This window comes from Lutjanus erythropterus, chromosome 10 (genome assembly GCF_056507025.1).
Source record: "Lutjanus erythropterus isolate fLutEry1 chromosome 10, fLutEry1.hap2, whole genome shotgun sequence".
NCBI classification, from domain to species: domain Eukaryota; kingdom Metazoa; phylum Chordata; class Actinopteri; order Lutjaniformes; family Lutjanidae; genus Lutjanus; species Lutjanus erythropterus.
The window spans coordinates 34,945,866-34,969,401 of NC_139326.1; the positions used below are offsets into that span (position 1 = coordinate 34,945,866).

Here is a 23,536-nt window from a genome sequence, read left to right on the forward strand (position 1 = left end):
ACAGAAGCACGTCACCTGAACAGAGCAAATGAGAAGTTTAGTATTTTACAGTGAGTTGGTGCCATTATACAGTATCTGAAATAATTGGGTTTGAATGCTGAAAGCTTCTTCTACCAAAATGCTTTAATCTTATTATTATTCTTCCGCCGCGATTTTCAAAGTCCTATAACTTCAGCATACTTCAACCGATTCAAACCATTCAAATTTCAGCTTATTCAGATTTATTATGACACGGTGGGAAACCTCTTCAATTTTCCATAACATTCATATTTTCCGAAATATTCCACGTTAAAATTCCCATTCCTATTAAATCCCATTCAAAAAAAGCTTTGTAATGCTTCTTCTTCCACAAACTTCAACTGATTCAAACCATCTGAATTTTTACGACAGCCGAATGTATATTTCAAGCCGTCACATTCAAAACTTTCAGAGATATTCCAGGTTTTTTCCGAACGGCTTTCCCATTGAAAATGAATTACGGAATCTTCAAAAATCTCAAAATTTCACCTTTTTTCAAACGTTGACTACCGATTCATACTTTGAGCTAGAAACTCCATTCAAACTGGAAAATATTCAACATTTCGCTGACTTTTTATATTGGTTTCAACTTCTTAATCCCATTCAAACTTTAAAAATTATTCACCGTTTTCTGAAACTTTGTTATAATGGAAGTCAATGAGAAAATCCTTCAAACTCGCTCGACTTCACCCTGTCGCCATGGATTCATACATTCAGGTAGAAACTCCATTCCAACTCTCAAACGCTAACAATCACGTGGACTTTCAGTGACTAATTCAGATTTTCGATATCTCTTTTAGTTTTTCCACAGCAGCATTTTAAAAAATATGAAATTTTCATCTCTTCTCAGACTTTATAATGGGTGTGTATTGCATGCGGTCGTTAGAGCTAGAGTGGGTGATGTCATCGCTAGAGTGGAGAACGGCTACAAAATCATCCAGAAATTTTCTCTTTAACTCACCGCTACGGCCACACCGTTCGCTCTACATACACAAATTTTACATCATTTTGTAGGAAAAGCCGTGCCGGTCGCAGAGGTGTGACCGCCGAAGCCAACGGACAAACGGTTTGGGCTGAGCGGGGTCTGAAAGGGCGCCAAGTCGAACCGGCTGCCCCATTCGCTCCCATGTTAAGCGAGAGCCCAACATTTCTGGAAGAAAGCAGATGATCCCTGTTTTTTCCATCGCCCTGCCAGCCTCATTTTTCACACTACAGAAATAAAATTTGCACCATCGCGTTCGCCATCTCGTCCTCTCGCTCACCGTATCCCGTTTTTAGCTCTAGCAATTACGGTTGTTTGTTAAACGGCTGGAGTTTGAGTGGTACGTTTTCTCAATTTTTGCCTTTGTTTGGAGTATTTGAAATTGAATGTCTGGTTGCTTGCAGGCAATTGGCTGATTTAATCAACAGCAGTTAGGCTGAAATTGACCAATCACCTGTGTGTTACAGAACATTCAAATTTGAATACTAAGAGGACCTGAGTTCTTAAAACCTCATGCAGAGACAATTAGACTTGAAGCAGCTCAAGGTTTGAAATGACTAACAGTTTAAAAAGATTGTCTGTCTATCTCTGTCTGCCACTCTCCATACCTGTCTGTCTCTCTGTCTGTCTAGAATTGAATGTGCTGTTGCTCATAGGCAATTGGCTGATTTAATCAACAGCCGTTATGCTGAAATCGACCAATCACCTGCGTGTTACAGAACATTCAAATTTGAATACTGTGAGGACCTGAGTGAAAACCTCATGCTGAGACAATTGCACCTGAAGCAGTTCCAGGTTTGAAATGACTAACAGTTTAAAAAGACTGTTCGTCTATCTCTGTCTCTCTGTCTCTGTCTGCCTAGAATTGAATGTGCTGTTGCTCACAGGCGATTGGCTGATTCAACCAACAGCAGTTAGGTCCTCTCAGTATTCAAATTTGAATGTTCCGTAACACACAGGTGATTGGTCAATTTCACCAGCCTGAGTTCTTAGCAGTTAAAACCTCATAGAGAGACAATTACACCTGAAGCAGGTCAAGGTGTTTGAAATTATCAGTTTAAAAAGTCTGTCTGTCTGTCTCTCTCTGTTGCTCTGCATGTCTGTCTGTGTCTCTCTGTCTGTCTGTGTCTTTCTGTGTCCACCTTGGACATTTTAGACTGCAGTTTTTTTTACCGGTCAATAAATTCAAAGTTTCAGTTGCTTCATGTAAAATTGTTACCTTTCTTTCTTCAGATTTAGTTCTTTCATCTTTCTAACAAACATTCAAAATTTTCTACATAATTCTAACATTATTGGATTTTCATATCAGCTGTTCAGCGTGGCTTTGGCTTTTTAACTAATATTCAAATATTCTACATAATTCAAATATTCATTTATTGTCAGCGCAGCTATTCAGAGTAGTTTCAGTGTTTAAAAAAAAAAAAATCAAATATTATACTAAATTCAAATATTAATTTATTTTCATGCCAGGTATTCAGTGTGGCGTGAGCCTTTCTTCAAACATTCAAACATTTCACATAATTCAAACTTTCTTATATCATTCACGCAGCTATTCAGTTTGGCATCAGCCTTTCTACATACATTCAAACATTCAAATCATTCAAAACTTTCTTGTATTCAAGGCAGCATTGCAGTTTGGCTTCAGCTTGAAGCATTCACACCCGCAATTTCTTCAGAAATTGCTTTTCTAGTTATTACTAAAATACTAAACAATGTAGCAGTAAAACAAAAGGCAGGAAATACCAGGTATTTATGCAACAACTGACAATGATGCAGTTATTATTAAAGGAAATTCAGATGAATATATATGCCAATATTGTTGAAAAAAAAGTCTTTGAAGGTATAATCAGAATGATTTGTTCAAACTATTTGTAAATGCACCAGAAAGATTGTTGAGTCTCATTCCCAGGACATCAAATACCAATGTTTTGGGTTGGGAAAATGTCCTAAGCAGCAAAATAATGAGAGAATTAGAAAATTCAGGCAGAGGACTCCAGTGCCTCTGCAGATACAGACACCACCACACACTTCTAGTTAAAGAAAAATGTTGCATGCCTTTAAAAAAAAGTATTTTGACAGTCTGTTGACTGAAAATCAGAGGATAGAAAACTCAAGACTGTGTCCGCGACAAGCCTCTCTGAAGTAGAGCTCTTATTTTTTTGGCATTTATGACATATTGACAGGGAACAAAATCAGTCAGTTCTAACTTTGCTGTTTGCCGTTGCTACATTTAGTTTTCATAGGAAAGTACAGCTCTCAAACTCCAATATAATTTAATGTAGTAAAGTACACAGTGAGTCTGTCAAAAAATCATTTCCCTTTGACAAATGATAAAGTATTAAATGCACTGATAACTTGTTACCAGAAATGTAGGAGTGTGGCAGACTAGACAAATTGTCACCAAAAATGAGCTGATGGAGGATATTTCAGTTTGATCTAAATTTAATACAATGGGTTTTTGTTGTTGTTGTTGTTGTTGTTGTTTTTTCATAGATATGCTTATTGATTTTTCCAGAGCAAAACAACACGCAACACTTTCACGGGCAATCCCCCTCAAGAAAAACAAAGAAAAAACAAAACAACAAAACATCCCGGCTCATAGACACAGATATCAATACAGGAAAGAGACTCAGGCATTATATGTAGGACAAAGAAATTTAACAAAAATTCCATACTACATAAACCCCCGTAGTCAGAATTATCCACTCCAATACAGGACATAAAAGGCTCCCATGTTCATGAAATACACCGTCTTCAGAATGTAGCACACATGTCAAATAGCCACTGTGTTTTAGTATTCATAATGATCAATAAGAAAGAAATTTGGTATCCCAGCATGCCTTTTTCAGTCCCTGCCTGATAGTACACCAGGATCTCTGTATTTACAACAAGATCACAGGCGTGAGTAAGACTAGTAATCTGTATTTTGCACTTGAGACACAGAGAAGAGCAGTCAGCATCAAACATATGGCTTTGGAGTTGAGATATATGAGCTCTGTGTAAAATCTGGAGTTGAATAGGTTTTACTCAATTACAGACACTCAAGGTCCTCGCACTCCTCCAGGAATCATCCCATTGGTTATACATAATACCTACTTCCTTTACCCATGTTTCCTTTAAGTGACGGTGCCCGTAGAAGTGTCCTCTTTGAGCATATTGTGGAAAAAGCTTGCAGATAGGGCTGCAAATAACAATTATTTTCATTATTGATTAATCTGCTGATTATTTTCACTGCTAATGGACTGATAATTTTATTCATAAAATGTAAAAACATTGTGAAAAATTCCCATCATAGTCTCCCAGTGCCCAAAGTGACGTCTTCATATTGATTCTTTTGTCCAACCGACTGTCCAAAACCCAAAGACTCCTTATTTTAAATCATAAATAACAAAGAAAAGCAGCAGATCATCACATTCAGGAAGCTGAAACCAGAAAATGTTTGACATTTTTGCTTGAAAACTTACTGAAACAGTTAATCAATTATCAGAACAGTGGGCAGTTAATTTTTGTTCAACTGTCTAATTGATAATGTGCTTATCGTTGCAGGTCTGCTTATTGAACTGGCCTCTTGTAATAAGAAAAGTCTGTGCATGAATAACTTCAACTGGAGAATAATGTAGTGTCCCTCCTAACATAATCCCTTATCTGTAAGCAAAAAGGTCTTGTGTTTAATATTGATGTGATACCCTTTAGTCTTCTAATACATATGTATTTTAATCTTCCGTGGTTAGAGTTATAAATTGGAGCACTTAGAAAAGGAACGGGTTCATCCCTAAATAGACACCACTGTGCTATCTTTGTAATAAACTCTGTGAGAGTGCAGCCGGGGTGCAGTTGTGGGTTAATGAGGGTAACTACTCCCTTTGGCCGTTACACCTTTTCATAGAACCTTTTTGATTGAACACAAAGAAATCTTCCACATTTCTAACCTTTACAAATCATACTGCTGCACAGTCAGCACTGGACTAAAATGACTATATACAGCTAATTAAATATCACAAACAGCTGCAGCTTTTCTGCAGCAACTGTGGGAAGCAAAGCCGCACACAAATCCATCTCCCTGGGGCTAAACGGAAGAGAGTAATTGTTGTTTCTCACACTGGGATTAGAAGGCATCCTCACAGGCCTGCATGTTTAACCTCCTGACCACTGGAAATCTCACACATCATCAAAACTTTATGCTTGTGCAAATAATAACAGAGCCGCTGCCAGTTACACCAACCCTCCCTGTCCTGATTCATTCACAGCATGTCTGCAAAAACATTTAAACATTTCCCTTTCTGTGGTGACATTAACCTTTAATTTCACCTATTACATAGTAAGAGATTGCATGTACATAGTGTGATAATAGACATACATAAACTGTAATAATTAATGAATGCATAATTAATGCAATAATGCATAATTATATGTCATTCAGAAAGACTGTAGTTTTATATTTCTTCAGTCGTGTGATCGTGCACACAACTCAGCACAAACATCATCACGTGTCACTGGTTTAAATCTCCAGAGGGCGATCTCAGGAATAATGAATCTATTCTTGGTCTTTCTCTTCACCGTGTGTGATGATGTGGACCAGGTTCTTGTAGTCCAGGTTTCCTGCCACATCTGGTGGGAATGCCGTGAACATCTGTTCCATCTGTGGGCGACAGGAAAAAAAATAATAAAATAAAAGGTTGTGTTTTGAGTGAAGAATATTGTCAGACTCTAACACTGTCTGAGGTGGAGCTCTAACCTCTTCAGCGGAGAACCTGTCTGCCTGGGTCGTCAACATCTCTGTCACACTGTGAAGACAAGTAGTGATGAAGGGATCAAAGTTCAGCTGTTATACATGTCAAATATTTAAATTAGAGTATAATAAAATAAAAATGAAACGATATATACAATTACTTATACATACAGTAGTGATACTCAAACTTAAGATTTGCTGTAGAGGCTACATATGTTTTCAGCTGGAGAATGTAAGAATCATTGTACACTGAGTTTTACAAACTAAAAAATTATATTTCAAAAAATGGTCATAGTGAGCTGTGAACCTGATTTGTCATTATTTTGCTGCCTGAAAATTAAATCTTTTTAATTGACAATACAACAACTTTAAACATAATCCATTTTCACTTCAATTTTTGGGGTTTTCTAAAATTCAAAGATTTAAGTAGAAGAAGAAAAGTAAATGATCTCAATAAAAGATTAGTAGTTGATAAAAACTTTATGAAAGAATTTGAGTTTGGCTCAAAAGTGTTTTTTCTTAAAAAAAATAAAAAAAGTCATTCATTTCCATATAATTCTTTGTCAAAGCCCCAGAGAGATCATTTTAATCTTTTAACTTTGACTCATAAATGTTTATCAACTGGTCCCTGGCTTCCTTTTGCAAAAGTGACCCCCTGACTTACAGTATAGCAATGTACGAACACGCCCAGAAAGTATGTACAATATGTGCAATGTCAATGTAAAGCAGAGGTGGGACCAAGTCATTGTTTTGCAAGTCACAAGTAAGTCTCAAGTCCCAAGTCAAGTCTGACAAGTTCCAAGTCAAGTCCCAAGTATTAAAATTTAAGATGTGGCTGGAGTGGATAAGATCCTTTTTGTGTTTTTGTTTTGTTGAACTGTCTGTTTGTTTGTTTGTTTGTTTGCATGTTGTCATGGATGGTTGTTCCTGTTCTTGATTACTATATGGACTGACTTTAAGATTTTACACTGCAACACGTAATCTTAACAATTGCTTGGGCTATCAACGCCTATCAAGACACTGGTGTAGGAAATTAGCTTCAGTTACAAACACATGTACAGTGTGCTTCTTACTTATAAGCTAAACTAAACTGGTATCCTTTGGGCTCTGCACAGGCACCTCACCAGAGGATACTACATGTCTGTTCACCCTGCTGCTGTCTGGCAAGAGATACAGAAGTACCACCTGTCATATCACCACTAGCAGATAAGTGGGACATTCACCTTATCCAACAACACATTACTAAATTTCTACTCACAACTCTTTCTTTAACGTTCCTTTTCCCTCAGGATCAAACACTTTGAAAGCGTTCAGGATGGTCTCTTCTGGGTCAGCACCTGAGGATGAACAGTGGCAGCTCTGAGTTGATGAAGAATTAAAACAAAGGTAACATTGTTTTTCAAGAACTGGTATGGTCCTGAAAGTTTTCGGATAGTTATCTGGATACGCTGTATAATCAGACTCTGGACTATTCAGAACGACCCCCTCACCTTTTAGTTTCTCTCCAAACATGGTGAGAAAGACTGTGAAATTAATGGGTCCTGGTGCCTCCTTCAGCATGTCATCGATCTCTTCTTGCTTGACATTTAAACGGCCTAGAGAAGGGTGGCAGATAAAGCGGAACAGGGTTTAAAACGGAAATGAACAATTATTTCCATTATTGATTAATCTAACTATCATTTTCTTGATTCATTAATAAATTACTTGGTCAATGAGATGTTAGAAAAAAGAGAAAATTTGCCCATCATAATGTCCCAGGTATTACGTGGAATCCTCAGTACTTTCACTGTAAACACTAATTTGCTCATTCAACTTAAAAGGTTAATTTTAAACACAAAACTTTTAATATGCACAATAAATATTTTTAGAAGGTTCAACTTAAAGATGTACATTAACTGAACTTAGGTTGAATAATTAGTCATATTTTAGTTTTGTAAAACCAACTGAATTAAGTTAACTGAACCTGAGAAAACATGTTGAATCAACATCTGTTCATGGAAATTTGGTTTGATCAAATCAAGTTGATTTGATTATAAAAGAGAAGGATCTCAGGAGAGATGTGACTCTCCCACAATACATGCTGGGAAGTCTGCTGTCTGTGTGCAGGTGCAGTGACATCGTTATTTTTTATGAAATTGTCTGAACAAGAAAATAATAATAATAATAATAAGTTGGTAAAACAAAATAAATTACTGCAGTTTCATGCTGAGAAAGCGAAACATTTTTGTGTTCAGCGTAACACTTCAACTCTTGTTGTAATAACATATTTTTCTTATGTTAATTCTTTTTGGTTTTTTTAAACAAGAAATTACCTACATGTCATATGAACATAAAAACATAATACAACAAATTTTTTAGTTCGTTCAGCTATCAAAATATATTCTCAGTGCAGAATCAGTCTTGAAGTAATTAGACTATATTGATGCTATAAATTTTAGTAAAAAAAACTCAAAACTTGTACTTTAACATAACATAAAATGTCAGTCTTACAAAGAGTGTTTCTGTCAAATGAACATAACTTATGTCATTTTGACAGTCCTGAACATTTGTGTGGACTTCAACCCAAAAAATTTTGCATCATGGATGAATAGGTGATGCTTGTTTTGTCTAAGTAACAGACCAAAGATATTGAGTTTTCAATATATAAGTCAAAGAAGCAGCAAATGCATTTGAGAGGCTGGAACCAGAGGCTGTTTGACACTTTCGCTTGGGAGATTAATTGATTAGTAAAATAGTTTTCTCTCAATTGACCAATTGCTTCAGCAGGTTCACAACTGGGTACACTTGTAAGCAGTGTGACAACGTGAAACCCTTTACAACACAAAAGAGACATCTACAAGCAGACTAACATCGAGGTGGTCTTACCTAAAGCTGCAAAAGTGTCTCTCAGGTCATTCTTGTCAATGAAACCATCTCTGTTTTGGTCCATGATAGTGAAAGCCTGCAGAGGTTGTATTATTTATACACGCTGTGTCTCCAGTATGTACAGTAAGCATTCACCAGAGTAAACTACTGACATTCAAAGTGAAAGAAAACATTTGGCAGTGCACTGACTTCTTTGAACTCCTGGATCTGGGCCTGTTCAAACATGGAGAACACATTGGAGCTGGCGCCCTCCGCTCTCTTCTTGGCTTTCTTGGGGGCCTGCAGGGTTTGACAATGATGCTCCAATTAGATCCAATACCGATGGCACCATCATCACCTGGCTCTCTGCTTCAGCTTCACTCATTATCGGTTCTACTGTGACACACGCACTTATGATAACAAGCCAATGATCACTAAACTCACCAAAGTGTGGGGGGCAATAATTGCACAACAGGCGAGGTTTACACCGGGGCATGCATTTCATTAGGAGGGATTACAAACACTGTCAGTTTGTTATGGAAATATTTACTCAAGCCTCCAATTTTGCGAGAATGCAGACTAAGCCTGGGGAGGGTGTGGTCCGCTGCCCGCACTCCCCCAGTCCCAGGATCACATGAGGGATTATTCTATAGGGCCCGGGTGATGACAGGACGGTACACTGAGCCCTGTTTGATCAGAAATCCCTCGGAGACAAGGATTATGTCGAGCTATTTACATGACTGCCAAGGAACTGTGAAAAACAGTGTAAGGGGATGCAGCGATGACATCATGTTGCTTGGATTCACGGGCCTCTCGACAGCTGCTGTCTAACCCTTGTTGTGGATTAGCTCTCGAGCACTTGTGTATCTCATGGACGGAACCTCTGGCGCTTAGCTTTATTTATTTCTTTATTTTGTTTTAAGAGGATTCGATGATGCAGAGTTTGTTCGTTCTCTGTGCTGCCCAGTGCAGATCAACAGAAACTTTATTGATCAAAATAATGCAATATATTGTTCTTTACCTGTCTGTAGCTTTGTTTAATTGTTTGTTTCTTTCTTTCTTTTCTTTCCTCACTTTCATCTTGTTTGCTCCCATTTCCTCTACTCCTCTCTTGTCTCCTGTTTTCTCCTCCTTTTCCTTCTCATCTTTCCTTTCCTTTCCCCTTCTCTTGTCTGTTCTCCCTTTTCTTCTTTTCTCTTTCCTCTTTTCTTTTTGGTCATTTCCTCTTCTTGTTTCTTTTCCTTTTATCTCCTGCTTTCTTTACTTTCCTCTTGAATCCTCTTCTCTCCCCTCCTTTTCTGTCCTCTCCTCATGCCTCTCTATTTTTCTTCTCCTCTCCCAATTTCATCCTTTCCTTTCCTCCTTTCCCATCTTGTTCTCTTATCCTCATGTTTCTTTTTCTCCTGTCTCCTGTTTCCTCTGCACTCCTATCCATGCAACACTTCATATAGTTTCATGTAGTTTTCTTTATTTCACCATCATGAGTAGACAAAAATAATCAATAAGTCATCAATAGGACAACTGGAGCTCTGTCCTATTGATGATTTTCTTTGTTGATCTGTATTCAGTACCCATAAGCATATTGACATGGAGGGTATTGATCCATTATCATTGGTGTGAGTAGAGCAAGATGTATAATTCAAAACATGCTATGACAGTATATTATATAAATATATAATATAAACACATTATTAACCATGCAGCAGAGACAGAATGTCTCCTCACAGTCTGGTGTTACTTTCAACAAGATGAAATGAAATCTGTGTCCACTCACCATGTTTCACTAGTAGCTGGATGAGGACCAAGCAGTATCCTTGCTGCTTTATGATGGAGCGGCGCACAAAATGAGGGCTAGATATACTGACCCCTGTCCCCTCCATAATGGCGCATGCTTATGGGCTATAAATACCTCATGCCCTCTTTAGGCAGAGACCCAGGTAAAGGAGACTATTCCCTCTCCACCAGCAGCAGCCCCCATTGTCAGAGTTCATGAGATTTAGGGATAATAGCCAAACACACATACCCCATTACTGAGACCCCCAGAATAACAATAGGACATAGCTTTGGCTCACGAAGGACAGTTGTCTTTGAGACTGACAGTTGCACTTGATGGGATCCATCACCCAGCTGTCCAGTTAGTGCTCCACAAGGGACAAAACTATGTCATGATGGGGGCCGTTTCTTGGTAGCACACTAAACGGAACTGTTAGCTAAACCGTTCTGAGCCACAGTAAGACCTGATCTTTAGCAGCATGCCATGCTGTGGAAAACATTAGTGTGGAACATTGTTCAATGATGTGTTTCACCAACAATGTGGGTTAGTTTATTCTATGAAACGGAATTATTTCGAACAGTGTTACACTCGGCCCCAGATCAGTTTGTGTCCTTAACCAGTTAGAAGACATGTGTAACATATACAAAAGTATATTGAGACAGAGAAAAGACCAGTACTGTAAAGGGTTGAGACCAGATCAAGACTGAATCCAGAGTTTATGGATAACAAGGAAAGGTCAAGTCCAGAGTGCACCAAATCCAAGAAAGGACCAAGAGTTTAAGTTGCTGAGACCTAGTCATGACATAAGACAAGAACAAAACTTAAAGGGATTGCAACCAAGTCAAGACTAAATCCAGAGCATATCGAGACTGAGAAAAGACCCGGGGCGTTGGGAGGTTGAGACCAAGTCAAGACCAAATTCAGAGCATATCGAGACTGAGACAAGAACAAGATTTTAACAGGCTAAGATCAAGTCAAGATCAAATGCAGTGTAATGAGTGTAACTGTGTAACAATTATAATAAAATGTGGAACATACAAATCATAGGCACTCCTCAAATGATCAGAAAGATCCAAATTTGCATAAAACACCGACAGAAAACGAATGAAGATTCATTCACTTCATTTAATAGTATCTTAACCGATAATTAGACAATGTGCAGGCAATTTAGTCTGTCCCTGCAGCTGTGGTCTTGACTGGCATTGAAATAAACTGGGCTTGAGACCAAGACCAATCTTGAGTACAAAAACAAAAGCAAATGAAGCTGATTTACAAGGAAAGTCAAAAAATCAAAGAAGGTATATGTGAAAGTCCAACCCCAGATTTTAACTTATTGTTTTATGGGTTTAAGTCATGTGTTGTATACTTTATAGTTATAGTTAAAACATCATAGCTAATAGGGATGCACAAAATTTGATTTTTGTCAGTATTAAATTTGCTGATGACTTTGGCTGATTGAAATGTTGATATATGCTCTGATTTTTTTCCCTTCAAATTGCAGAAAAAAAATCAAGTCTCTCCTCTGGCGGAAAAAATAAGCACTTTTCATGTGGCTGTCCAATCAGCGTTGATGGTAAATGTAGTCAATTGAAGCAATAAATTTGTCAGTGCTGCTATATTGACCGAGGAACGAGTTCTCCTGCTGCAAGATCTATATTCTTCCTGCATCCTGTGATTTCATAGTGATGTTGTTGGTGTTAAGAAAGAACTACAGGCTATGTCAGCTTGAGTCTCTAGTCTACACGTCTGGGCATCCAGGGGACGCATTGGATGACTACTTTTGTGACCTAACGCTATGTTCTGGCCAACAAAGTAATAGCTGTAGGCGAGGGTGGTGATCCATGGCAACATGGGCGTGGGTGTCAGACGCTCGCATGCATTGCAATGTACATGTAGGCACTGCTGGCGTAGTTCTGGAGCAGGACAACTCAGTTTTCTTGGTCAATATAGCATCACTGAGGAATGTATTGCTTCATCAACACTGACTGGACACATGAAAAGTACAGAATTTTCCCTTTAAGATGGGCAATTAAATTTGTAGTGTTGCACAAATGCTATTTGGCTTCTCCTTGCATGACTGATACTAACCAATCATTGCAAATAACAACTTTTCTATCCGTTTCAGACACTTCATTAAATTCCCACACCACAGATATAGCTGCATGTGCATAATTAGCCACATCTCATCAACCTATCAGATACAGATATTTAATTTTTAAGCCTTTATTGACCAATACCACTGTCATGCTGGCATTAGCATGCATCCCTAATACTTAATCCAATGTGTGTATGAGCAAAAAAATACTTTACTTTATTTATACTTTATTTTTGGTGTCAGTGGGCAAAAGTTCCATAATAAGCTTTAATCATAATGTAATTCAAGTGGTCTGAGACCTCTGCTCCACCTCTTGGCTCTGTTTTCAGGCTTTAGAAAAAAGCCAGCGACAGGAGACTTTGGCCAATCACAACTTAGGCAAGACTACTGATTTATTATCTCATTCTCAACATTTCAGTATTCAACGACCTCGACAATCATCCGTCTACGAGTGACAAATCCCAAGCGTTGGTAATTTGACGACCTGGGAATGAGACTCAACAACCAACTATCTTTCAGCAGAACTGCACCTTTAAATAGAATGAAATCTAATACAACAATAGCATCTGCAGCCTCAAACATACGTCACATCACATGCTTGCAGTGAACTTTTTAAAGCCCAACTTCTTTCAAAAAATGTGTTTGGCTTATTGTTTATTTACTGGGATGTTTGTGTTTCACCATGTAGAATGATGTATGTACAGAGTCTGACACTAGAAAGCTGTTTTCACTGTTTCTCTGTGCTCATCATAAATCTCTGTTTAACACATAAGTGCCTGTTTCAAATGTTATCAGCCCATTCAATGGTCATTATCAGTTTTCATCACCACCATTATAATGCTACAGACAGGGAAAACTGCATCTCCCTGCAGGCCAGAGAATGCATATCATCTGTTGTTATGACTGCATATATGAAAAGTGGTTAGCATTATGAAACTATTGTAGTTTGGTTAGGTTAAGGCATCAACACAGCTTGGGGTTCAGGAAAAGATCATGGTTGGCAGTCTCCTGGGTCAAAGTCCTATGTATGACCCATTCATCCACCTCAGCCTCCTCTGGACCACATGGACTTTGTCGCTCTTTTTGCTGCTGTTACCTGGCGTGTACTGGGACTCCTCCCAGTGTGAGGTGAGCTGGACCGCACCTGTAGTGGATGTGGATTCATTTTGAACACCCACCTGGAACATCCACACTGTGGTCCAGCTTGCCAATAGATGATAACGGCCTGCTTGGTTAATAAAGACATAGACCAAAGCACATATTACCTCAAAGCTATGCACCCGATGACAACCCATAATGACAGTTTAATGGGCTGACATTCAAAGCAGGTGAGCCTGGTCCAGTATGCAGTTTACACAAGAAGTAATGTGGAAACTGGAGACCTGCCGGGCATTTAACACTGAGAATGGACTTCATAATGAATTAGGGGACATCTTGTGTTTTTTAATTCAACTTTTGAAATGTCAGAGGTGTCAAAAGTACACACATTCTTTACTCAAGTAAAAGTACAGATAGTTGTGTAATAAAGACCCTGGTAAAAGTAGAAGTACTGATTCAACTTCTTTACTCAAGTAAAAAGGAGAAAGTACAGGCTCTGAAATGTACTGTGACTGAAGTATGAAAGGAAAAAGTCACCCTCATTGTCTGTTACGTCTTAGTGTATGTGTTTGATATTGTTCTTTGCCTTCTTAAATTATTTTTGTCTTGTTACATTGTTTTGTCTTTTACATGGTTTTCATTAAGTCTTTTATATCATTTTTCGTCTTGTCACATCTTTTCTGTCTTTTTCGTCATTATATTTAATGTGTCTTGTTGGGTCTTTTAAGTCTTCTTATGTCTTTTTTGTCCTGTTATGTTTTATGTGTCTTGTCAGATTTTTTAATATTGTTACTTTTTTTTTTTTAAATCACAGAGAAGAATATGATTTTAAGAATTTTAAACAACAATTTAACAATTTTTGACAATTAATATTTTATGTCTTAAAGCATGGACATTCACAAAGTTAAAGTTTTATGAATTCTCTCAGCATAAAACATCATGTGTTTAATTTCTTAATGTGTGAACTGTAAACTAGTACACTGGTAGAGGACTGCAGACCTAAATTCTGGATGGTCTGAAAAGGACTTGGTAGACAGCTTCATTAAAGGTTTGTAGTATGTGCTAAAATTACAAAATATTTCTCTCTCTCTTTCATGCATCCTTTTTTTTTAAAAAAATATTTGGGTGAACTGACCCTTTAAGCAGATGAAACCCACAGAGGGTCACTTGGATGGAGAAGTACTTAAATACAGCTTTTATGATGATCATTTAAATTTTTCAACAGCACTTTACTTCCCAGTTTATTCTTCAAGAATATTTTCTGAAGACAACAGTAAATTACTGCATTCAATCGTTAATTTACAGTTTTGTCACTGCAGAGCTCCTTCCTGACAGCACATATTTCGACATGTCAAAGCATGAAAACCACAGGTGTAATTAATAACCTTAATTAAGGCTGCATTGCAATTAGATGTTCCAGTTACAGGGTGGTGGTATTGTGGATAATTGCTCTCGGGCATGACTTACTGGAACACCTACATCGTTAATGTTATTAGTTCCACATGTGCCCTCCCTGCTTTGACAAGTCAGAATGTCTGCTGTGACAAAGGTCTGCCCTGCAGCACCAAAACCAGCCCCGGTCTAACTCTTAATGCAGTTAAGACCAAAATGAGACTTGTTGACAATTATTTTGCCATGTAACATTTTTTATGCCATATAAATATATAATTTCAAATAAAGTGTTGTGTTAAATGTGCAGCTAAACAAAACACAGCTAAAAACCAAACCAAACAGTGAGCCTCATAGCTGAAGCAAGAGAGCTGAACCTTGTTAAAGCTAGCTAGAGGTAGCTACAGCCTTGACTTAATGAAGCCATAGTTCACCCAAAAATGAAAATTCATTCAGACCGGAGCTGCGTGCACACGCCTGAAGCAGGTACACAAGCAGCGGGACACGAGATATATGAGATACCTTCACATCTGTTTACATGCTACCTGGAAGCGACTCAGACAACAGAGAGAGATCTGCTCAGAAATAGTGAGTTGTTATGCGCACAGCTGACTTTGCAAACTTTCAACAAAGAAGAAAATGTCTGAGGACTTTGACATAGAAGAGGAACATCATTTCTTTGCTGCAGCCGTGGACTGCAGAGTGAGAGCAACGGAAACCTGGTGGTGTAGTGTACAAAATCCTTTCCAGATTGAGAAAGGCCCAAGTCATGCTTCAGACATGTGAACGCGGCTCTGGTCTGAGAGGCTACAGTTGACGTTTAGGCTAAAAACATGGTGTAAATGGCATCTTTTTGGGTCAAATTTTAATGTTGCAGCTTATGGACACTTGGATTACACCACATGAGCAGTATGGAGACATTTTGTGTTTTTTGTGTTCTTTTTTTTACATTTTAAAACTGGTCACCATTCACTTCAATTGTACTGGATTTGGCTGCAACGTTGTTTTCTGCTGAAAACTCGGGAGTGTTTTGTGAACTGGAGATCTTCACCCATCCTCACATCAGCACAGTGGTGAGTAGATATTGAGTGAACTTTAATTTTTGGGTGAACTATCACTTTAAGCTCCTTAACTGTTAGATATATGAATCTAAAATCTTGGTGATTTTGTTTGTTACCCCACAAAACAAAGCAGAAGTTGAATCCAGACAAACAGAATAAAAACAGCTGGCCTGTATTCTGTTTATCTATCTAGATTTTTTGCATGAGTTTCTTTCTGTTAGAAAGAAAGTAGTTCTGGTAGATTCTACAGTTCCTACATATAACGGCGTACAACAAGGTCTGTGGATTATTTTGAGCACCACAGCTAATATCTCCAAAACTATGCAACTCGCACTAAAAAACTCTAGATGAGTAAAAAGAACTACAGGCCAGGGGGAAAATATGTTTTTTTGATTTGAGGGTAAACTGTCCCTTTAAAGAAATAGTAGATGGAAAGCTGAAAGAAGAAATTTCATTTGCTGATACTGTATTGTCCCCTCGGTCCTCCCTAATGTTTTTCCCAGGGTTGATCTCTTAATGATTTTTTTTTTTTAAAGCATGGCGACAACAACAGTGGACAATGTTCAAGCATAAGACTAATACTGCGAACATGTGGAGTAGAGTTTGTGTTTGTAACACAAGCCCACACTGCAGACTGATTTATTCCTTTGACCATTCATTTACCCATCTTGTCCAGGAGGTAGTGCTAGCAGCCCACAGCTCTGCTGCAGAAATCTGATCTTGACTCATTCTGAATCAACTCGCTGTTGTTTCTACATTTGTTGTCCCATCTGATTTTCAAGAAACACGATATATATATATTCTTGTAGTTTTAGTTCCAATAAAATCACTTGGCAATTAAACTACATCATTCCCCCAAATGAGGCATTTAATGATGTTGATATAATTTCTATTCATAAAAATTGCAAGACATTATCACATCATCCAATGAATATTTTAATTAACCTTAATATGGTCCACTAATCACCCACCCAGGAAAATATTATTATATAAAATACTAAAATCATGCATATAATATATTTTAATGCAATCTCAAAGTGAGGATGCGTTGTTACTTTCATCAATATGGTCTTTCTATTGCTTGGTTCAGTTACACAGGACATACCAGTATTCTGATACTGCTGAAGTGAAGGCAGTGTTATAAACTGTGATATGATTCTCAGCACTGACATACAGAGTTTTAGCTCTGGTGTTGATGAGAATGTAAACAAGTGGGTGGGAAGAACTGCAGGTTCCAGACTCTCACTGTAAATAGTACTTTCACCAGGTTAAGGAATGCATATAATTATGGTTTCAAGACTTAACCTTGCTCCTGCTAAGAGCTATAATGTCATGCTGTTACACATGTGCAAGGGCGTAGGTTTCGTTTCAACATTGCAGAGGGATACATTTGAAATGTTGATCATCCAACACTTACTTTCCTGCAATCTGGTGATTTTTTTATGCTCCAAACCTACTTTTTGTGCTCTTTATGATTAAAAGATGTTGCTAGTGGACCTGTACATGCAACACATACAGAGCCACATCTTAACTCGGCCAGTGTTAGCAAAACGCTAGCCAGTTAGCCAATGGCGGTGTCCTAAAATCACCATTCACCATACAGTCTACTACAGAGTGAGCTTGTCATTTTGTGGTGCTATCCGAATGTATAGTGATAATTATTATACCCTATATGGTGGACTCAATGTATTGCACAATACATTGTGAAAAGTAGCATACAACTGATGGTCTATCCTAGCTTTATATACCATGATGCATTGCTCTGAAAGAAGAACGACAGAAATGACGTAATTAAGTAAATTGTGAGTGAGTAAATGATTTTGGATCAACTATTGTCTTGCAAACATTAGACTGATGTAACTAGCTAGCTAACGGATGATGTAGATTAGCTAGCTAGTTAGCATGTGTTTTGCTTACGTTAGCTAACATAAAATGTGACTATATCCTGTACATACTTTATTGCTTTTATAGGTTTACATCTTCAAAATTTGTTTTTCTTTTTAATATAGAGGAGCCTAGCACATAGCATAAGTAGTCTATGAGAAACTGGGGACGAAAAAGTTGACCAAAGTTTCAAAAGGAGCGGGACATAGGAAGCATCAGTTTGTGCCTTTTTCCGCATGAATTTATAATGGAAATGTTTTTATTTATGTAACAGGAAACTCAAAGTTCTGGGCCCAGATGACAATTCAAAAAGATGATTGAATATAATGCAGTAAGGCTCTCAAGGCAAGTGTTTTTTCAAAATAAAAGTCCTATACTACTTTCATGATGTTATTGGGGAAAATCTCTACACTTATGTGTGAACCTGCTCAGTCAAAGCACTGACACTTCACATTCATTTTCACAGGCCATCGGTCTATTTTGTTTTACCTAGCCTACTTGTTTGGTTAAATAAAGGTTGGAATGTTAACCATTTTACTAATTGGTAAAACAAGTAGCTAAAAATGACAAAACATTTACTCAGAGTCAAAATAAAGGAATTGAAATGACATCAAGCCAACCAGAATGAGGGCACTAAGGTCTTTGTGATAATATACATGTTGTTAGATTCTTTTCAATTAATCTCTGTCTCACTGATGACTGAGTAGGTGTCAGAGACCCTTACACTGTGTAAATACCCTGCAGGACAACACGAGACAAAGTATAGTAGTGGTAAAAACTTACTGTAGACGCTAAAATGAGCAAGGCAGATGTTAAGGTGGAGGTTTCTACCATCAAAAAATCACCAAACAAACTCAAACAATCTGCTATCACTCATTAATCATACATAATTTAATACTGTCAGCATTTTCAGAGAATCACAGTCATTTAAAATCCCTCATTCAGCGACCTCATCAAAACAATGATTTTTTTCACTCTTGGATAAATTCCCTTCTGTGTGCACAGTCCTCATTTTAAGTAACCATGCATTACTTTTTAGATTAAGTTTTTCCAGAGAAATGTATTAATTTGATTGGGGTGATGAGGTTACTGTAAGAGGCCCGTAGTGTTTTGTTCATGACGGCGATGAATGTGAGGTCAAGACTATATTCAGAATTACAGCACTGATTACGATTCAGCAAATTTCATAAAAAAATGTGGTACCAAGGCCTGGCAGACAAAGCACCCGCCTCTGGAAGTGGAGGCTGTGGGTTTAGGTCCCACCTGGGTCCCCTCGGAGCCTGGGTGCTCTACATTCCTGTTGAGTCAGAACACTGTGTTCCTATCTGGCATCTGCAAATGTCTGGGATTACAAACACTTTGCTAGATCTGCTGTGGCAAAAGAGAGTTTTTCTGGTGTGTGAGGTCAAAGATTCAACTGAGGAAACAGTTTGTACTGTGTGTCCTTACTTACTGAAGTGTCCTGGACCAGGGTTCAGTCTGTTCCAGCGTCGTTCTCCCTGCCCTTTCTCCCCCCTGCTGAAGTGTACTGTAAAGAAACATTTAGTTACAAAATGTGTTGTATCCTGATCAGACCCTCTACTCAAATGTTCATTTGCTTAAATCCTTCATTTTGGTTGACGGGTGTTTAAAAAATCAGTTTTTTTTTTTTTTATTTTTTTTTTTTGTCATGTGTCAGTGTGACTGAAGATTTGTTGGTTCAACTTAATATCTCAAGCTTATTGAACAAGTTTTTTCATGTACATCTGAATGTCAAGTTTATTTGACTACAAAAGTTTATTTGTTTTGAATCATTACAAATTCACTTCAACTTGTCTTTTCAAATTCAGTCAGTCAGTCAGTATAACCCACACTGTAAAACAAAATCATACAGGAATATAATGGAATCATCTAATCATTTCTCATAAACGTAACATGAACACACAAGTTTTATTCATACAAATTCATCAAACTTAAAATTTCTAATATTGTTTTTCAGAACACTTCATACCCTAAAAACATGAGTTCTTCTAACTTTAACTCTTTTGACTCTAAATTATGAACTGAATGAATGTAAGTATTTAAAGAAACATGATCAGCATATTAGCAGACTTCCCAGCATGCATTGTGAGTTAAAACTCTCCTGAGACACTTCTTTTTTATAGCTTAAAAAAACCCCATATATGATGAAAATTTGCTGTGTGTTTTTAATATACTTAAATAAATATTGTGGTTGCTTGTTTTCACAATAATTAAAACACTGCAAACCACTACGAAGGTTAATACTGAACTCACATTTACACTTAAAATTCAAAAAATTCAAGGGGAACAGTTTTATGTATTGTCTTTGTACTGATGTTGGAGCAAACTAGCTCCAACAGAAGAAGTTCTTTGTGTGAAAGAAAGAACTGATTCTTAAAAGTGAGAAAATGTAAACAGGAAAGGAGTTGTTGGTTCAACTTGATATCTTGAGCTTATTGAACATGTTTTCTCAGGTACAACTGAATTGATGCAAAGTTAATTTGATCAGAAAACTGTTTGTTTTGAATTGTTAAAAAAATACCTACACTTGTCTTTTCAAATCCAGTCAACTTAAAATTTGAAGGCAGCCCAGACACTAACTTTTTTTTTAAGTTAAAACAAATAGTTTATTTTTACAGTGAAACTGGAGACAGTTTTGATATTTCACCTGTTTATATATTTTAATTATTTTTTTATTAAAAAAAAAAAAGTTGTAACACATACAGTACAGTAATCATGTTTTGATGACTGATTAATCATTTGGAGTATTTTTTTTGAAAGAAAGAAAAAGTCCAGATTCTCTTATTTCAGCTTTTCATATATGACTATTTTCTGTTGTAGATAAAACAAGACATTTTCAGCTTGGGTTTTGGAAGACAGTGATCAATAATCTTCACCATTTTTCTCACACGGACCAAACAATTACTTGATCAATCGAGATTATGATCAACAGATTAATCGATAATGAAAATAATCATTAGTTGCAGCCCTGTAAATATTAAAAACTGTTTTCTATAGCTCAGTCGTGAATTCTGGTTCCGCGATACATCACTATCTTCCTTATTGCATTTGAATCCTGCATTTTCGCCTCTCCCTAGAGCCACAAATAAAATGCAATAAGCAAAACTTTTAATAATCTTCCCCGACTTTTCCCTCAGGTGTTTGTCTTTGGCAGAGGAATATGTCATTGTCCCCCGAGGTGCTAAAAATATGACCCATGAGGATATTATTTTCTACCTGGACTGATTTTCATAAGGGAGAGATCAGCTAGGAGCTACTGTACACTGTGAGGCTGCTGCACGGTGATCAGGAGGTGGAACATGGATTAAACCATTGGTTTTGATGGATACCTTCACTCGGTGATAATGGTATAATTAATGGAGGAAATCACACAAAGCTCATCTGCACATAACCTCGCCTCTGACACTGTGGTGTCAGCAGGGGGAGCTCCTGGCACCAGTGTTGTAGCAGTACAACAGCCTACAGTACAGTATGTGTGCTCCCTGACCAGAGGAATGAGTTATTTTAAGTAAGCAAAGAGCACCCTCATGCTTTATTAAGTTCAGCAAACTAAATTATGTGACAGATTATATCTGCTCAGAATGACGCTATCATTCATTTATTTAAAATGTGGCTTTTTTTTTTGTTCTAATCTAAATACATTTTATGTTCTTATGTTGCATGCATACATTGTTGTCTATCAATATGTACAGATGTGCTTTGTTTTATGTTCTGTTGTCCTTGTTTTAAGCACTTCATGTGTTCTTGTGGGATGTGCTCTGCTCTGAACACTTTGTTTTCTTATTCTTATACATCGCTGTTCCTGTTTCAATGCATTTTATGTATTTTTTATATCTTTGTAGCTGTCATTACTGTTTTAATGTATTTTACGTATCTTTTTAGTTGTCATTATAACCTACTCGGGGACTACAGTTGAAAATTAGCCATGATGACACATTTACAGAAATGCTTATTAATGTGCATTGTTCCTATAACTTTAAATGTATAAAGGAATAAAATTAAACAAAGAGATCAATACAGTCACAGAGGTTTTAACCATCTGTGCACAAATGGATTGACAAAAATACAAATACAGTAAAAAAAAAAAACATGATCACAACATTTGAAATGTTAAATATAATGAAGTTGGGACTATTAGCACAAGTAATAATGTCTAACTATAGTAAATAACTTTTGACAATGTAAAAAAAATAAGCTACTTTAATAATTTAAATGCATGCAAAGCACTTTAAAAGACATTATTGAAAGAATTACCTCTGCAGCAGCATACACTACTGCAATAGTACAGTTCATTTGGAGTATTTATGTTAAATTCCCTTTAAAATATGGACATAGAATTTAAATATGTTGTCTAATTTGCATAATGAGAACACGACATGTGCACTAAGTGACACTAATAATAGTAGTCTACATATGTCGATAGTATAATCCTATTTTAATTTCCTACACTGCCTCTAATTGTACTGTCCCGTGTGCTCCTGTAATAATAAACACGGTAAAAAGTAGGCTTGGCCAAATTCCCTGAACTCCACTAATCTACACATCATCTCCTTCCCTTTTCCAGACGGTATTGATCAACCCGGGGCTTTACGTCAGTATTGATAACTTTGCCAAAGCGAAAAAAAATCAAGTGCAATTGTCCAGTTAATGTTGGGGACGGAGGCACGGATACACTTGCTCTTTACTTTTTCAAAGACTACTCGGGCACTTCGCCAAAAATATCTTTCTATCTACTTTTTTTCCGACGAAAACATGTCGGCGGACTTGTCAAACATATCGGCGGAGTCTCGTGTTAAGTCTGTTTTTTTAAAAGTGGGACCGGTGATCGTAAACGTTGTTTAACGAGGGGGAATCCAGCCCACATATTTATTGCAGCCGCTGAAAAAAATCTCCTCAATATCCCCCAAGATGGCCGCCGATGTAGGATCGATGTTTCAATATTGGAAGAAATTTGATCTACGGCGGCTTCAGGTTAGTGCTATTCTCACCTTTCTCGGCTTATTTTTCCAGCGGTATGTCTTCTTACTCTACTCTGCTGTGTGTTATCTTGTTTTGGGCGAATGTAAGGCGAAAGCTAGCGGCGTTTGCATTGATAGTTATTAGAAATTGATCCCTCTTCTGCCTTTGTTCAGTTCAATCATTGATCAGCGGTGGAGCGACCGTGGAGCAGCCTCTGTGTTAGCCACAGCGATGTGGGGATCAGCACCGCGGACAGCACTGCTGTTTACATGCATTTAGCTTTTCTGCTGTTTTTTACTCGTTATTGTCCGCGACAAGCACCGCCGTACTTACATGTACGGAAACTTTTAATGCGCCCAGGCTGAATCTCTCTTGTTCTTCTTGGACGTAGCTGTAACTTTTTCACCCAGCAGCTTAATGTTTTATGCGGTTTGTGTCGACGGCCGTAGCGCTGCTGCTGCACCTTTCAGTAGGCTAATAGTACAATTCTTGTCATTTTACATTTTTGTACATTTGAAGTATTTGCATGCTGGGAAGTTTTGTAAGTTTATTTTGTGGACATTTGACATTCTGCTCGGACATATTTAATGAAAAACCAATTTTACAGTCGTGTAGTCTGTACATTTAGACACGTTAGTCGACACATTAGTTGTTAAAAAAAAAAAAGACGAGCTTTTATTTT

General features: G+C 37.4%; 2 protein-coding genes across 2 annotated transcripts in view; one reads left to right on the plus strand and one right to left on the minus strand.

The window, feature by feature from the left end:
• Positions 1 to 5,277: 5,277 nt before the first annotated feature.
• Positions 5,278 to 10,455, minus strand: myl2b (myosin, light chain 2b, regulatory, cardiac, slow). The gene is made up of 7 exons (XM_084729159.1): positions 10,348 to 10,455; positions 8,784 to 8,873; positions 8,595 to 8,670; positions 7,220 to 7,324; positions 6,988 to 7,066; positions 5,736 to 5,784; positions 5,278 to 5,639 (listed from the first exon to the last, which is right to left on the minus strand). Exons 1-7 carry the CDS (start codon positions 10,348 to 10,350, stop codon positions 5,535 to 5,537), a joined length of 507 nt encoding a protein of 168 aa, XP_084585285.1. The 5' UTR covers positions 10,351 to 10,455; the 3' UTR covers positions 5,278 to 5,534.
• An 11,877-nt stretch (positions 10,456 to 22,332) lies between these two features.
• Positions 22,333 to 23,536, plus strand: part of cux2b (cut-like homeobox 2b) — a 119,143-nt gene continuing 117,939 nt past the window's right edge. Inside the window, exon 1 of the mRNA XM_084729161.1 lies at positions 22,333 to 22,866. Coding sequence (XP_084585287.1) covers positions 22,804 to 22,866 — 63 coding nt within the window. The 5' untranslated portion in view covers positions 22,333 to 22,803. The remainder of the gene's footprint in view (positions 22,867 to 23,536) is intronic.